Source organism: Poecile atricapillus, chromosome 1, assembly GCF_030490865.1.
Source record: "Poecile atricapillus isolate bPoeAtr1 chromosome 1, bPoeAtr1.hap1, whole genome shotgun sequence".
NCBI classification, from domain to species: domain Eukaryota; kingdom Metazoa; phylum Chordata; class Aves; order Passeriformes; family Paridae; genus Poecile; species Poecile atricapillus.
Window position 1 is genome coordinate 164,866,248 of NC_081249.1, and position 18,518 is coordinate 164,884,765.

Here is an 18,518-nt window from a genome sequence, read left to right on the forward strand (position 1 = left end):
AACCCATAAATACCTTCTGAATCAAATAAATACTCACAAGAGTATTTTTAAACATTTTACTGAATGAACCCTTGTTCTCTCATTACAACAGAGATGAATATAATTGGAAGTTCTCTCATAAAAATATGGAGTTCTGAAATTACAGTTTCAGAAAAACTTCTGGACTATTACTACTCGGAGACACATAGCAGTTGTAGATGCCACTAAGTGGCAGAAGATGAAATGAGGACAGAAGATGACAGTCAAAGTGCTTTGAACATATTTGTCTTAAACAATAATGGAGTATAAAATTAGGAAGCTGATACTTCAATTTCCCCTCAAACCTTGACTTCCTGCTTTCCTCAGGGCTAAGGGACTTGCCAGTAACAGATTAGAAAGAGAAACTGCAACATAGTTCTGAAGTTGTGAAACACGTATAGAAGCCCCTGATAAGAACCGAGACAAGTCGTAAGTGTGTAGATAAACTAAGAAGTGAAATACAGCAAAAGACAACAAAAGCCTTTGCACAGAACTGGCTGCAAGCCACAGAAGTTCTGACAAAACGTGATTTCAACAGAGGTTCTGGTCAGATTTGTGAGGAAAAAGGCAACAGTACCATATAGAGACAGTCAAATGAAGACATGAAATGTCAAGGAACAGGAAGGAAAACCACTACAGCTTCTATTTTCAAATGAACAATACTTAAAGAAATCATGTTTTTCTGGTAGGCTGGTATAATAAAAATTTATTATATAGGCTGGTATATATTATGGTATATATATCATATATTATGATATATAAGGTAAGAATGAGGTAATTAAAAAAATTGTCCAAATAAGCATGTAGGATACGTGCAATATTATGGATTACAGCCTTAGTGACAACTGGTAAAGCATCAAAGTGGAAGACTGGAAATTAATGGAAGCTGTCCCTGAGAGATTTTCCTATAAAGAATTTTATTATATTTTCATAAGAAAATAAATTTTAAAAAAACCAACCAACCAATCAAAAACAAAACAAAACAAAAACGCCACAAACACCAAAAAAACAACAGCAACAACAAACCCCATACAAAAGTACAAAATTCAAATCTATGTTAACATGTATTTAACATGAAAAATAAACAGAAAGAATGACTTCTTTCTTAAACAAGAGAACATTTAGCAAACATAGTTCTCCCTGTTCACTTATTTAGTTGTCCATCAGCCAACTTCAGATGACTGTTATTATCTAAGCAAACGAGATTCTCTATTTCATGATGTATTTTACAAAATAGATTCATACAATATCCATGGAGTTATCCATAGGATTGGATAAATCTATCCTAGCTAACAGTAAAGTCCTGTTTATCCTTCTTGCAATACTGCATAAAATGAAAGATACAAACATACTACAAAGCATGCAACAGGGAGAATTTATCTACATAGATGGTGTAGAAAAAAACAAAGTAAGATCAACTACCCAGTTCTAATCTCCCTTCCAAATCAAATCCTTTATCACTGTTTAACAAGCCTAATGAGGCAGACTGCAATAAATGGGCAGGAAAGAAGACTGCTGGAAAAAAAATAGACCCATCTTCAAATCCATCCCCTCTTGAGATGAATGAGATGAGAATCCAGGAAAAATAAATATGAGAGAAAACGTAGAAAGGAAAGACGATATTCACTCACATAAAATTTTCTGGATATTCACTCAAGGCCATATCAATGATATTCAAAGCATCATGATAGTGTTTCTGGGCTGATAGCAAGAGTGCAAGGAGATGAAGAGAGTTGGCGTCATCTCCTTGTAGTTGCAGAGCCTGACGAACATAACCCAAAGCTTCTGGTATCTGATTTAAAAAAAGGCAGAAAAATAAAGCACCACTATTAGAAGTATTGCCTTTTACTCGATTGTCATCCATAAAATTTTCAAAATGCTCACCCGGGTAACATGCAGAATTTCATACACTCCTGTAAGACACTACTCAGAAGTTTAAAATGGACCTGATGCTCTACAGTGAACACTGAAAATTAAATAACATATTAACCTGGAAAGTAAGATACATGTTTCAATAAAACAGTTACCTTCAGCTCCTTAAAATATTCTCTTTCAAATCCTGGCTGTACTCCTACATGATTTTGAAAATATTTTAATTGTAATGCTTAGCTGAAATGTACAGTTAGACAGCAACAGTAACTTTTCTTTATGTAGAATTTCATTATCTCCTCAGCTGCCTAAGCTTTTTTTTAAAGTAAACACAGTAAGTGTTAAAACCAAGAAATTTAATTAAGCAACACAAGAATTTTGGAATTCAGAATGTACAGAGTCATAGCCTGCTCCTCAAAAATATTTTGTGCTACTCAAGTGACAATCCATTCCACTCTAACGTGACATAGTCCAAGTTCTGTGCTACTCATTAGCAATGAAGAGTAGTCACTATACAATGTAAATAACTGTGCTCAGGGCTACTTTGTGAAATAAACATGACATAAGAAGAGGCTTACCATGATATACAGAAAGCAGTTCCATATTATCCAAATTCATTATATGTATGGTAGAAAGCCTTAAATGTAACAGCTGTACAACCTGGACTAAGCTCTGATCTCTTTTATGGCATTAAAATACTTTCCACTTTTCTCAAACACTGTTTTGTAACGTTGTCCACAATAACCAAGCCCCACACAGGAATTCAGGAAGGGCACAGATATTAGCAGGTACTCAAGGTTTAAGCAGTGGCAAGATCGTTAAAGACTATATTCAAGAGCTCCACCCTCCAGGAACTGAGCAGAGATCAGACCTACATAATAGGTAAAAACACTGTAAAAACTGACTTTTGCTTTCTCTGTCTAGCAACATAAACGCTGAAGTGGAATTATTTCTGTCTTATTTCTGATCCTGTAACTGGAAATATTGTCAGAAGTCTGGAGAATTGCATAAGACTGAAGGTGTTTGAAGAGACTATTTCAGGATTTTTTCCATGTATGTGTATATATATATATACACAAACCAGATTTTAATTGAAGAAATCTTCATCTATATTCATCAACAGATACAAACTCTAATCTTTATATGACAGCATGATGCTGCACTTTTTAAACATAACTAACCTGTCTGGATATGGCAAGCTGCAGTGCCAAGTAAAATGCTGCCAGATGATCCATTGGAGACAAACTGTGAGCCCTTAAAAAGAAAGAAAACAAAAAAATGAATTTTCCCTCTGTTCAGAAAGGTTAGACATACCCATAAATGCATATAGATTAATTTATTCATATTCAGATCTCTTCATTACATGTATACTCATATTTTGATATAAGTGGTCATTTCAGCTACTTTTCTTATAATTCTCAATAATCCTTGATTTAAAGGAAGCACCTTGAGACATGAAAAATAATTTTTAATAGAAAATAATTATGTAATTCCTTAAATAATAAAAAATATTTAATACAAAATATTTCTTCAAATAAATTATACTCTTAAACAAACACTAGATGTCATTACTTAAAATATTTATAAGAAAATTTCATTAAATGAAGTTTTCTCACAGAAAAGAAGGGAAAAAAATCCAAACATGAATTCCTAAGAACACCATGCCTTTAAGGAGATGAAGTATATCAACTTTTTTCCACCTTCTAAAAAATTATGTTTGTTCTCTTCTATTTCATATTTCGGTCAAATGCACACTTTGAGTCTTAGTAATTTTCCTGTCCTATGGAAATTGGTTCTAGTAATACACTCTCCTATTTCCCCTGTAATACAATTTTTCTGCTGCAAGATAAGAGCTTTTTAGCAGGGGATGCTTGAGCATAAGGATAAAAAAACATATTATGGCTATACCCCAAAATCATGTGTAGTAAGTACTGGGCAGGAAGCCTGGAACTATTTTTTTATTTACATTTGTTGCATTTTTTTAACAGAGTCACATTTAGAGTTATAATGTGCAATAATCATCTTTGGAATGTCTAGTGAGTCACTTCTGTTGGGAGGAAGCATCAAAATTGACCTTTAAACCACTAAAACCACAGAGAACCTTCTGCTTCTCAACTGTGGATTTCTGTCTTCTCAAGTCCAAACAGCTGTACAGCTCCATTAGCTTAGTAACTACCCCCAACATGCTTCAAGAAATTTTAAGATATTAGGGGACTGTTCCATATTTTGTTATTTTGACCTTTAAATTGGAAACTAGATGCACAGGTAAAGTCTATCAGGGCCCAGGACCAGTCATTTTTTTAACTTAAATTCACAAATTAAGCAATATTAACAAGAATAAGAGATTCTTACTTAGCACTTCTTCAGTCACCCAAGCTTCAGATAGTGAAAGAATAAAGCTGTTACTATCTATCTACCATTTGGTAAGTTCTGTGAAACTTCAGTTCACACCAACCACAGGAAAAGCACTGAAAGTCATCCAAAATTAAAAAAAAAATAAAAAAATTAGTGAAACAAACACCCCCTCAGTACTGCATGAAGAAAGCAAAAAGCACCTTCTTGAATGGCCACCATCACAAATTGGTAAGCCTTGAAATCTGGCTCAGGCAAGGGTGCAAAATGTAACTGTATTTCTTCAGGACCTCTATTTCTTCAGGAATTGGCCCTCTAGCCAGGTGATCTTAAAAATCCACAAAAAAAATACTAAAAAAAAAAGGCAGATCAAATTACCGAGTCCAGTACAGGCTGCTTGCTTTATAAACTGGTAGAAGACAGAAAATCCAACTTCTATCTCCTGGAAAACTTTTATTATTCAGATGTGGTAAGAGAAAGTAGGCATGACTGGTATGCTGGGTGAAAGACATCATAACACGCAACCAAGCAACAATATTTGAACAGAGACTGAGAAAGAATAATTTTACAGTGATAAGAAGATTAATATTGACATGAGCTGACAATGCACTTTTACTGGCCAGAAGTAGGAAAAAAACTAATTAAAACCACTAGGGAAGAGAAGAGCAAAGGGATGTTAAAACATATTTACATATAGAGGACAAGATGGAAAGAAGAAGGACCAACACATGCCAGCCTCACTCTAAAGTTACCTGCAAAACAATTTTTCAACCCTATACCCTCAGATACAACATCACCACCAAAAAAGGCAGAAATTCATTTTCATATTAATGCACAAAATTGTTTCCCTACATCTAGGCTTATCTCAGCAAAGAAGGGTTTTCAAGGGTATATAAACATAAAAGATATACTTAGATGCTGTAGCACTTTTGCCAGTTTTGTCATAAAAATTTGTTTCTTCTATAATTAGGGTAGAAATATTCTCATTCACCTGTTTATTGTCATTTCGTTTGCAGAGTCCATGAGAATGAACTACTGTCATCTCCAATGGCACTGCTTCCAGGTAATGCACTTGGAAGATGACATTTGTACTGTCATTGCCTACACTGTTACATTTCCTGATAGAATTTTCATTTTCCCCTTGCTTACTACTTCAAAATCTGCACTTTACCCCTCAGCCCCAGCAGCATGGCCTCAATTATTGCTCTGCTTCTACAGAAATAATTGCAAAGGCCTCCGATACAATCTGATCAGTGGACACCTCTTAGAAACACTATCTCATTGAACAACGACTTGAAACCTTACATTGTGTGGTTTTTTCCATCTAGATCAGAATATTTGAGCAAATATTTTATACTAGAGAGCAACACAAATGCCTTTAAATAAAGGGAAATCCTTAGAAATCAATTTGGATAATGTTGGCAGAAAATGATGGAAATAAATGCTAAAGAAATACATTCTGTTCTCATGATGGGAGACTCCCAGAGGTGAAGTTGTCATTACACGATCTTTTACAAGTCTCTCTTTTTAGCATATAATAAAAGCTTTGCACTACATATAGCAGGAGAAAATGGAAAGATCAACACCCACTCACCTCTGAAATGCAAGAAGAGCCTTTCTCTGCAAGACCTCTTGCACCCCTCGCAAAGATGCTAAAAAGGATATATTTAATCAGTGATGTAAATGATGATGAGATATCATTCCACACACTAATTGAAGAAGCTTTAATACATTGACTGAAAAAATGGTTTCACACAGAAGCTTTAATGTCTACCATTCTGCCAGGTAGCCTTTTTTAGGCAGCATGGGAACTTCCAAATGTGAATGCTTATTCCTATCTTACCATCAGTGGCCTGCAGACTGTAAGTCAATCCCAGTGCCAAGTAGCCTTTTGCTTTGAACTCTGACGTTTTGTCCCCAAGATCAACAACTGCTTTGGCAAATCTTTCAGCTTCTTCCAACTGAAAATATTACAAAACATCCACATAAGTCAAAAACTAACTAAATCTCACATTATAATGGTAAGAATGCTCAGAATGTGTATTATGCACACTGAAATTGTTAAAATTTCAGCCATGATTGCTTTGAAGGACTATTTCATTTTCCATTAGACTTACTTTTCTTGCTAAATACTGAGTAAATATCACAGATTTTAAGCCTATTCCTATGACTGAGAGAAACCTGGCACAAAGCACACTTACTGTGCTTTTGCCTTTTTTCTTTTTTTCTTTTCTTTTTTTTTTTTTTAATAAAAAAGGTATTTCTGGTCCATATATGCCAACTACCATTTTTGCACTTTATAAATAGAGTTCTTGACCCATGAACCATCTATTTAGAAAAATCAATCACAAGAACTATGGCTCTAACCCTGTAAAAATCCAGTATATCCATGCAGAACTCTGCCTCGAATATTGCATTGCTGAATGGATGCAAACTCATAAACCGAGAAACACGTAAAAAATCAAGGTTTAATTGCCATGCTAGCACACTATTTAATAATCTAGAAAGAAAAAAAGCCCATCTGAATCCATTCCAGTGACTGTAAACGCTAAGTGCAGTAAGCTACACCATATGGACTCAATCCATAGGGAACAACTCACAGAACTAGGATATACCTTAATTAGGGCTGTATTTTGTCAGCCTCAACAAGTCATGTTTGCGCTACTACACCACTTTCTCAATTTCTATATGTGACCTTCCTCTTCTCTTTTCTTTCTTTTTTAAATATACTCATTCTTCTAAAAATTACACAACTATCTTGAAAACAACATGATGATCTTTGATCACTTTAATGATTTTTGTACAGATAGACCCATTTCAAGTTTATCTAAAATACCCAATTGTCCCTACTACAAATTCATAAACCATAGTTGCCTGCAAACATGATATCATCAGAGTCTCTTGATTATAAGAGATTTGCTTCATTATCTTCCAGAAAGTTATTTTCTTCTTACAGAAAATAATAGAATTATATCTTGCATTTTTGATCCAATGTTTCAATTACCATATATTTTAAGCTATGTCTTAAACCAGTATCAGAATATGCTACCTTGATAAACATAACCACTGTCAAGTATTTCAAATTAGCTATTCAAACAGGGATGTACATGTGCATATACATATCCATGCTGTGTTTTCAGATATGCCAAGTGCATGTAGTCACTGTGCAGAAGTCTTTGCTACATCTCTAAATCAAGATTTTAGTACTTGATGAGAAGACAGAGGGCAAAGCTTACCCAGTGCAGAGATCCCATGCAGAGCTTTGCAGCAAGGAGTGGAATAGTTGCATCATCTGGTTTCAAACGTATACATTCCTTCAAGACTTTAACAGCTCGAGCAGACTGTTTAAAACATTTTCCATTTAAATTACTAAAACCATAAATATGTTTCACAGAAGATTCCTGTTTCCACCATTTACTACATTTTCCTTTGTGAAGGAGACATTACTACACATTTGGTGGCATTACTACACAATTGGTCAAAGCTCCTCAAGCCAGTGAAAAGACAAGACTTTGGGCACTGCTATTGTTATTTAACTCCTACCAACTTTCATTAAGCATCCCCAGAGAAATGTCTGCTAAGAATGTAATTCCAGTGTTACACAATTCACAACAGAGATTTGAGATGCATTTAAAATTTTGCTAGGCCTGTAAACTCACAGCATTTGATCCAGGCAAATGAAAGAGAAGGAATGGGACAGAGTTTCCTAAACAAGCAGTGTTTTAGTGTTCTCTGGGAGTTAAAACAGCACACAGGAATAGGTCTGATATAAGATAGAATGGCACTGCTCCTCTTTAACTCATTTGCCTCCATCCAAACACAGTTTGGAAGATAATTCAAAGTAAATAGAGTTGGAAAAAGAACCAAGTCTCTTCAGAACCCATGTGCCTCTAAAATATCTTCTAAGGAAAACACATTCCTTTGCCCCATTCTTAAAATAAGCGAAATATCCCCACTGGGAATGATATTTTAGAAAATTAGTTGTTTACATTACATAATTAATGCATTTTCTGTAACATGATGGCAAAAAGCAAAAAGAACTAAAAACAGAATTGCATCTCAAAGTTAAGTTCCTAGTTTCTATAAATTTTTTAAAAAATCCATTAGTTGCACAGAATACAGTCTCAAAGGCAGCAATATTAAAGAAGATAAAGTCAGAAATTTCAAAAGGAAAAAAAAAAAGGAAGAGCGTCACGAATCAGCATTAATTTGTACCTAAGTATAAAATAAATTAAGTCATCAAAAGCACATTTAAACAAGTTTTACAGGATAATAGGATCTAGTATAAATCACTGCTTGTATTCAATCAGCTTATTTTAAGATTATTGGCAAGATAGTTGTTATCATCACCTAAGTTAGAAACTATTCAAATAACAACATTCATTGTACAGCACTTGGAATAAATTCAGACCTACGGCATACTTAGTTGATTCAAGGATTAGAATTATTTTCAAAAACACTACAGATGAAAATTATTTAAGTGCTAAATATTGTTATCAAATGCCATCAATACAAGAATTATTTGAAAAAATTCAGACTTACTTTTCCTGCTGCCATCAAGGACAATGCAAACTGATACCAGAGATGGAACTCTTCAAACGCAAACTTCATGGCTCTTTCTAAACACTAAATATGGGGGAAAATTGTTATTTAAGGTGGTATTATTCAATTACTGAGAATATATACTAGTATTAAGATTTTCTATAGACTCGTATCTAACATACATGTAATAAAAAAATTAAATTATTCAAATACATGAAAATAGCTGCCAGATTTTATATGGAAAAGAATGTAGGAGAAAACTGATTTCCCATTTACTATGCTTGTTTAAATACTCCTGCTGGTACTGTATTATGTAGTCTGAAAGAAGGAATGATGAATATCGCTGAAGCTATCATCTGTAAAAAGTAGGAGATAAGTCTTGAGAGAAAAGGAAAATTGTACACACTCTCTTCCTAAGTTGTAAATACTTAATACGCAGTGGTACCACAAGCATTTGCAAGTGCCATTTAAAAGGAGGGGTGGTACATAAAGATTCATCTTGAAGTATTATTTCTATTTGTAAAAATTTTAATTTCACACTCCATATTCTGTTGAGATTTTAAGTGAACTAATTGAATGCCAAAAGGAAATTCATTATTAATACACTGAGATTAAAAAATGAAATTAGCATTATATGCTAATTTTGAATGTTTCATACCTGCTGTTGTCAAAAAGAATTATTTCATTTTACTAGGTTAAATTTAACTAATCAGGCCAGTTCTATATAGTAGAAAGGTAAAACACTTTCCTGGAATAAACTGATTGAGGAATTAATTTTGTAGTCTGCATGGTCCAATTATATGAAGCAGCTTTCTGCTCTGACAGCTACAGTGTATACGCTAAACCATAAAAACATGAATTATTTTTCCCATACAAACTCGGCCTTAACATTACAGAAAGCACAATCAGGTGCACAATGTGTTTCCACACTACACCAGAATCTGAAGCAAAGCACAGCACTGAAGAGGAAACAAAACAGACGTGCATTATCTGCTACATGTAAGTAATGTATACTAGAATTTATCCTACTACATAATGTCCAGTATCAAGACTATTACATAATAGAATTTTCATTAATTATTGCAAAGGAATTATGTTATGATTTTACATGATTTAGAAATACTTTCTAATATTGCTGCCAAAGGTTCATTGTCAAATTGCTTGTGTAGTAAGTTAATTAAATGTCTTCTATGAAAAGTAAGATAGAATTTATTTTTCCATTGGACTTTTCATAAGTGGAAACAAAAAGAGCACAGAAAGAAACAACTTATGTGTGATTGCTTCTTTTATTTTAGATACATCACAGAGATGGCTCACTGTACTGCAAAAAACATAAAATTTCTTTTCTACAACTTGCTCAATTAAAAATGAATCACCAATTCTAACTGCAGAAAATGAAGTTTCAGAAATTGATACTTCAGGATTTTATAATTTTGCAATTATAAGGGCACAGGACACAACTGTAAATTATCCTGAAAGGCTTGAGTTGGAACATACTAATATCTACCATTCCTTTTTTACCTAACTTCAAGTTCTATTTACTTGGCCCTGCTCTGTAAGAAAAGTGACAAGTTATGTGTTTTTTCTTTTCTTTGTAAGATGACAAAACTTGCCCTTAGTGTATGTTGGGGTGAGGGATAAATGGATGGATGTTTGTGACCTATGCAAGAACATGAACACCTCTTACCCTGGGTTCTTCTGAACAAAGTCACAACAAGGAATTTCAAAGACCTACAGATTTCTAACAAGAAATACACAACAAGCAATAGTCACCAGACAGGTTGGAAGTTAATGCTCAGGATAATGGCAACTGACTTAACTACTTGAAAACACATTCAGCACAATCCCTCTCCCACAGAAAATGCCATTGTTGATATCACCTTGTAAATAATCACAAATCACTATATGAACTGGCTATGTCAAGCACTAAACTGAATTTGGTTGTTTATCACTATGATCTCCCAAAAACTGTATGCTTGAAGTTAGGGAGCTGAAAGATGAAATTAGGAAAATGTAGGAAAATTTATGGTCTAGAAGACATCTCTTCTAGTAGGATACTTACAAGCTCAGTATTATACATCCTACAAAGCTTAAAAACGAACTTGGTTACAATCAGAGTATGTTTGTTTAGGACAGAATTTAGGACAGAATTGACAGTACAAAATTCCTTCATCTAGTTGAAGCTTCCCTAAGAAATTGAAAGCCCATTATATACAAACTCGATAGAAACATGAACCCTTTTCAGTTAACGTGAATGTGAACAAGAACGTGACTTGGCATTAGAACAGTTTAACAAGGATGAGACAGATTTTTGATCATTTAATATTCTTATATAACAACCAGCTACTTCTGTAAGGAATCAGCTATAGCAAAACCAGAAGGCAGCAATAAGATATTGGAACTGGTGGGTGAATACCATTTCCATAGTTAGAATAATTTCCCAATTTCTGATTTAATCTAAAACAACTCCACTACAGCAATCAAAATCCGCTCAAAGAGAATGAAGCCCTAAAAAATTAAATGCCTATTATATAATGGAACAGAATGTTTTAACAGTTCTGAATATGTGTTTATTGTAATACTTCAAATTATAAAAGTTACTGACTATCAGCAGCAGAATTTGAGGGCAGATATCTTCTACTCACTAAACTGTGAGAGCTTCTTAAAGTCTATGTTTTCCTTATGTTTTTCTGCTTTGGATGACAAAGATAAGAGGAAATTAAATGTTCTAATAATTTACTGTTAAGATCCTGCTGCAGCTGTGTATCTAGAATATCTGTATGCTAAAATAAGTATTGTTTATTACATCAGGTCTTCATAAGATGATTTTTTTCATATTCAGGAAATATGCTTTGTGTATATATGACAAATACATTTTAATTATTCTGTACTGAAAGTATTTTTCATTGTGGAATTATTTTGGTTTTTTCAAAAAGAAAATTTCAAAAGAATATACACACTATTTTGTTGGAATATTACTACAAAGATGCTAGACTAAAAGATGCTAGATTAAAACAAACAAATAAACAAACAAAAAAACCCCACCTAAAAAAATAAAACCAACCAAACACTCCAAGTGGAAACTATCTCCTGTATTTATAAATATAAAGCAGTCAGAATAAGTGTCCTATATTTGTTTCAGCCCTTTCTTACTACCACAATTAACATGATTAACAGAATACAGCAACATGACACAGATGAATATTCACTGCAATCAACAAACCTCTGAAAGCATTTCATATTGGCCTCTTCTTCCCAAGGCTATTGTAAGTAAATCATAGACTACAGATGCACTTTGCAAACTGATGATACGATCATTCTTGTGTTCTGGTATTCTGCTCAGTACAGCATCACGGTTAGCCTGAAACACACCACAAAGAAAGAAACCAAGTCAACCATTATAATTCAAGCCATATTTTCACTCAAGAAACTACCATTCTACTCAATCTCACAGTCAGTAGTTGCTATAAGGGATACAAAGAGATCTGATACTAACTTACAGATAGAAAGAATTACCAATTTTATATGTTAGTGGCAAGATTGATGTTTCTACATGGACCTTTTTAATTACTTCATTCTAATTCCATAATCTAAGTAATGTATTTAAAATTATTGATGAGTTCTCAGAAAAAAAAAAAAAGTATATTTTCAATACAATGGATATTCATCTATGAAAATTTCTTTTTATTTTTTGTATGCTAGTAAAACATATTAAAAGGATCTTCAAATCCTCTATTCCAGCTTTCATAAAATAAAGCAATCAACTCCTTTTCACAGCATTATGACATGGTCATCTCACTTGGGAATGGTAACATGCCCAGGATAACCCATAATTACCTTCAGGAGTTACTACTGAGAAGTGAAAACTGATCTTGGTTCTGGGCACAGCTTTGGAACCAGGCTGTGTTTGCAGCAGGGGCTTGTACTTTCAAACATGTTTTGTGAAAGGTACATTGCTGCCGCTGGTGATGAAGAGATCACACGGACACAGGTCGAGGTGTAGTGAAAAGAAGAGAGAGTTTATTTTTCCTCCCAGGCTCCTGACCATGGCCAGGGATTGGATGGTCAGGATAACACTTTCCCACTGCACTGGCCATGAGAGATGTCCATCACAAGACGTGTAACAGAAAGAATGTACACATATCTATGTTTATAGTTACTGTCCTGGGAAAGTCTTTAGAAAACCATGTCAGCAAGCTCGGAAGCTGAGTTTTCAGGGCAACAGTACATGGCAAAACCTAATTCCTTAAGTAAAGTGTTCCTTTTGGGAAGGAAGAAAGCTGAGCTAAAAATGGACTCAATTAATTGACCGTGTTCACAGAGAAATCATGTTCAAGAGCAAAGAACAAAATTCAGGTCTCAGAGTAGTTAGTAACTCACTGAACTACCCAGTGCTCCTCCCACTTTACCACAAGCCTCTGAAAACACATTATCTTGCTATGCTATCTATTTCTAGTTTTCTTGTTGTTTAATATTCCTGTTGGTACAAATGCTAGCATATCTGCTAGTCTGCAATCAGTAAAGATACTTCTCTCTCCTTATCCCCCTCCTTATTTTTAATTTCACAGGGCATGGCCCCCTTAGTACATTTACTTAAAAACACTAAATTTTAATAGGAAACTAATTTTCCCCTCTTTCAGATGTAAAAAATGACACACAATAAGAGATAATAAATTTTTTCTCCAGTTTAACAGGGTAACATTTTAAGCTCTGAACAAATTCAGTACATCTTTAAAATCAGAATAATTAAATATTGAAATTTTTTCAAAGAGATACATGGAGTGTAAAATACACAGACATCTCAGGAATTATCAACTGAATAATCCACATTTTCATTTGAAACAACCCCACACATGCACACACATACACCCCTAGACAGACATTTTGCTTTCTTTTGATCAAGAAGTCCTTGGCTTTTACTTTTTACACTGCATAAATATTTAGTGAACTTCAAGAAATTATTTTTAACTCCACCTCTAATCACTATTTGACTCAGCTCCTTGCAAGTTTTGAACAAGCTGTGAACTAGCACTTCTTGTGAAACAGTGGTTGACAATGCCAATGCACAAGGATGTCTCTTAATTATTACAGATATCTTGTGTGTTTGAACAATAATTTTCTTGATAATTATAGGACAGAAAATACATAGGAACTTAAGTGCTCAGTATTTCAGAGCTGCCATGGTCTCAGACACTCTAAGGTGACAGTTAAACTGCAATGTGTCATCTGGCCACACTTACACACTTTGAGCCTGTAACACAATTGAGCAGTGTAAATCAGTGCAGCCTCAGAAGAAAGAAGGATCTGTTCAGCCATTTTTCCACTGGTTAAGAATCTCACACAAAGCTGAGCCCAGGAGGTGGTGATCAGTGACACAAAGTCTAGTTGGAGGCCAGTAACTAGCAGTGTGTCCCAGAGATTGATACTGGGCCTGATCCCAAGCATGTTTTTCTGAATTGATATGCCAAAGGGCTGTGCTGCCATCCAGAGGGACCTCAACAGGCTGCTAGGATGAGCTGACAGGAGCCTTCAGCAAAATCCTGCACCCGGGAGGGAACAAACCCAGGCACCATACCAAACCCAGCTGGGGTGCTCCCCAGCTCAAAGGCAGCTTGACAGCACTTGGCAGTCCTGGTGGACACCCGAGGTGAGCAGGAGCCAGCAAGGTGCTGAAGCTGGAAAAAAGGCTATTGATGGCCCAGGCAGCATCTGCAGGAGTGCTGCCAGCAGGTTGAGGGCAGTGAACCTTCCCCTCTGCTCAGTACTGGTGAGGCAACACCTGCAGTACTGGATCCAGTTCTGGACTCTCTAGTACAAGAGACATGGAGCTACCAGAGAGAAACCAACAAGTATAGGATTCTGTAGCACTAGGATGACACCAGAGTATCTCTTTTATGAGGAAAGGCTGAGAGAGCTGTGACTCTTCAGCCTGGAAAAGACAATGCTCAGGAGGGAAGCCTTATCAAATATCTGAAGGGATATACAAGGAAGGGGCAGGCCCCTGCCAGTGGTGTCCAGTGACAGGACTAGAGGCAATGGGCATGAACTGAAACACTGAAGGTCCCCTCTGAAGATCAGGAACCTTTTTTTTTTGCTGTGAGGGTTAATGAGCAGTGGCACAGGCTGCTCAGGAAGTGGAATCTCTCTCATTGGAGATACTCAAAAGATGTCTGGAGAGAAATGCAGCCTGCTCCAGATGGCCCCAAGTGAGCAAGGGAGCTGGACAAAATGACCTCCAGAAGTCCCTTCCAAATATAATCATTCTGTGATTCTGTTACCACAACTCACCTGACAAGCAGCAATACATATATGCACTGTTAACATAGAACCACAGGATGGTTTGGGTTGGAAGGGATCTTTTAAAGATCATCCTGTCATGGGAGGGACCCGTTCCACCAGACCAGGTTGCTCAGAGCCCTGTCCAACCTGGCCTTGATTGGGGTGTTTTCTTACTAATTCACAGACAACACAAGTAAGGGATCATACTACTTTAATAACACAGTAGTATAGCAAAACACCAACTGTTAGTCTTCCCTAAGTGTTATTTCTTTCCCAAATACTGGTTCCAGAATCATAAATCACATACTATTTCACAACTACTACAGCTAGAAAGTTAGCGTGCACTGAAGCTGAAATAACAGGTCCCAACTCTCAGAAAAGTAAGTTTGTAATTATGAATATTTTTATGCTCAATCTTCCCCTTTACCCCCTCCAAAAGTAATTTGAACAAATTACTTAGCCAAAGTAAGTCAATCATGTCAAAGACTTTATACTCCCCCGAAACAAACTCTTTTGCCTGAAATAATCTGCAATAATTACTGTTAAAAAAAAAAAAAATTGAAAGCTTGCTAAAGGTATATGCTCTACAGTGACAGCATTTGATATAATTAGGCAGATCTGATTCACAAAGGAAAAGCTGTAAGTAACCTGAAATGACACTTAACAAGGCAGTACTTTTAATCTGGTTTTTGGCTTCTTAATGATGATACACAAGGAACTACACATGCAAACACAGCAATCAGTAGTCAGATCTTGCAGAACTGGGACTGCTTTCACTTCACACCAAGACCACAGTTCCCATCAGAATTCTCTACATCTTCACTGTTGCTCAGGCACATTACACAGACACAGGCAGCACCTCCCAGTGGAAAGTATATACTGCAGCAAAACCAACGTAAGATACGTGGAAATGTTTGCTCAGCCGATTTTTTGGGACTACAAGAATCAGAATCCAGACAGAATTTCTAGATTCTGTCACAAACATTGCAAGGCAGATCACTAGGAATAAAGAAGCAGGTAGCTCTACAATGTAAGTATCTGCCACTTTAAAACAGTTAAACTAGCACAATGTTCACTAAAATGTTCTGATCCTATTTGACTGTAGAGAAACAGAAATTATGCCAAAACATGTAAGCATTTGGATAACCTCTAGAACTTAAAAGACTACAGCTCATTGATGTGCAGTGAGACAGACGGCATGATGCCTGAGACTGTTACAAAAACAGCGAAAGTTCCAGCATTTCATTTTGTCTGAGAACATAAAACTGACATGGTATGAGAATGTATGTGACAGTTGATTGATAACTAGCAGAAAATATGGAAGGTTGTTAAAGGGCACAAGTAGACCATTGAAAGGAATCATTTATTGAGGAAATGGGGACATTTAAAAATAATCCAGTAGCAAAGACTGAATGTCAGTATCATCAAAAATCATTTACAAATTTGAGTAACTGAAGTTTAATGTATAATGGAACTTTTGTATATGCACATTACTTATGTAATGCATAATGTATTTTTTGATGTTGTTTATTATGCTCTTCTAGTAGTTTTTTATTTGCTTTTTACAAGAAAAATAACTTAGATTTTGTGTCTGTTTGAACAGCACAGTGGTTCATACTGATAATTGATGCCAAATGAAGGACCTGGCTTGCTCACTTGCCTATGGCTGGAAGAAGGCTGGGCACGGCCAGTCCAAAGGAGAAAAACTCCCTAACACTTGCAGACCTTATCTCGATGGCTCAGAGGAACAAAAACTTGAAATAACTGCCTGCCATCCTAAAAGAAAATGAAAGACAAGAAAAAGGTATGGGGGAAAAAAATGTCCTATTTTAATTAAAAAAAAACAAACCAAAACAAAACAAGAAAACAAAAACAAACACAAAAAACAAGGAAAGCACACACATTCAGCAAATGCATATTCACTGTATTTTACCTACCATAGATTCACTAATAAGCAGCAATAGTAAGGCTTCTTCTGTATTTTCTTGAGGACAGAAGATGCTGTTCAAAATGAGAATTTAATTACTTAAGCAGAACACATTACTTTTATGAATAGTTCACACATATATATTAAAAGCACTGTAAAAACTGGAAAATGTCCAAAAAAGAAAACAGAAAGTAACTTGCATAGAAAAATCAATTGGTTAAAATGCATTTCTTTGCAATGCTTCATATTTGCATTTCAGAAAAGTTGGCTGAACATAATAAAAGAACAAAACTACCACAGCTGTCAAAGTTAAACTCATTCAAATATCCCAAAATTGAACATAATTTGACAACTGTAAACACTAAACCCATAGTTTAACTAGCCTCTTACTGCTAGGCTGTCTGAGCTAAATTTACATCACCGATTCAATTACTGGCAAGAGGAAACTCTCACACGAGAGCAGGAGAACTTTTGTATTTTAGGCAATATGTGGAGAAATACTTCTATCAGTCTTTCATGAGATATGCTTGAGAATTTTTTCATGACGCATTCAATAGCTATGAATATTTTTAAATACATCCATGACAATCTCTAACCATTTGCCATAACCACTCTTAGTTCCAAGGAGTAGAATTGTTTGCTTGTAATGAAGTACACTTCCTTCTAATTTAATGTTGATTGTTTGCACAGGACTAGTTTCCAGACTTTACTGATTTCTCTAAATACCAGATGCTTTCTGAACACTCTTCTATGCTGGTGGACAGGTACTGACAGGAATTCATTCATCCATTCTAATACACACAAAAAAATCCCCCAAATCAGTGACTGTGTTTTATCTCTTCAGAATTCTTCCTCTAAACTGTTTCTGAATTAGCACAAGTACTATTTCCTTTTAATTCAGTCCATTAGTTCCACAATTACCTATTTAAATGTAGAAAATAATTTGTTATTGTTAATTATCAATTCCTATGGTCCCATGGGTATTTAAACTACAATACATTATAGACAGGAAACAAAACTCATCTGACACGAAGACTTCTTTTAAGGTTTTTTTTAAAGCACTAGAAATATAAGCAGTAATTAAATGTCTGAAAGAAAATAGAAAATAAAAGACATCTGAATTCCAGGCAGTTTGAAAGCAACATTGTGAGTGTATTGTGGTGATATACAACAGCTAAGACCCTAGGGCAGCTGTTCCGTTGTTGTATTTTTATTTTTTAATCAATGCAGCTGCTCACCAGATTTTTAAGAGTATTCTAAATCTTAAAATACATTTTTATTATTACATAACAAAGAAATTTCAAAACACAGTCATGAATAAGAACCACCCACGATAAGGAATGAGGAGTGATGAGGAAGCATCAGAGTGCTCCTTATTTAACAATCCACTCCTCTATGCAGAACTTAACAACCTGGAAGAAGATTTAACTTGACCAACTGACAATGGAACCCAGAAAGCAGAATAATTACTGGAAAATGCTGCTGGAGAAATTACTCTCTCAGACAAAGAAGGGATGCTGCCCCAAAGAGA

The 18,518-nt window shown here is 35.2% G+C and overlaps 2 protein-coding genes across 5 annotated transcripts in view; one reads left to right on the top strand and one right to left on the bottom strand.

Annotated features, from left to right (window-relative positions):
* The window catches only part of TTC7B (tetratricopeptide repeat domain 7B), a 121,886-nt gene that overhangs the window by 56,333 nt on the left and 47,035 nt on the right, over positions 1–18,518 (bottom strand). For all 4 annotated transcript variants that reach the window (XM_058829755.1, XM_058829751.1, XM_058829754.1 and 1 more), the window contains exons 8-15: positions 16,998–17,061; positions 12,005–12,142; positions 8,782–8,865; positions 7,476–7,580; positions 6,083–6,200; positions 5,834–5,891; positions 3,069–3,141; positions 1,650–1,810 (exon numbers count right to left, since the gene is read on the bottom strand). In XM_058829755.1, coding sequence (XP_058685738.1) covers positions 1,650–1,810; positions 3,069–3,141; positions 5,834–5,891; positions 6,083–6,200; positions 7,476–7,580; positions 8,782–8,865; positions 12,005–12,142; positions 16,998–17,061 — 801 coding nt within the window. The remainder of the gene's footprint in view (positions 1–1,649; positions 1,811–3,068; positions 3,142–5,833; positions 5,892–6,082; positions 6,201–7,475; positions 7,581–8,781; positions 8,866–12,004; positions 12,143–16,997; positions 17,062–18,518) is intronic.
* Positions 1–18,518, top strand: part of DGLUCY (D-glutamate cyclase) — a 220,452-nt gene that overhangs the window by 21,675 nt on the left and 180,259 nt on the right. The window lies entirely within an intron of this gene.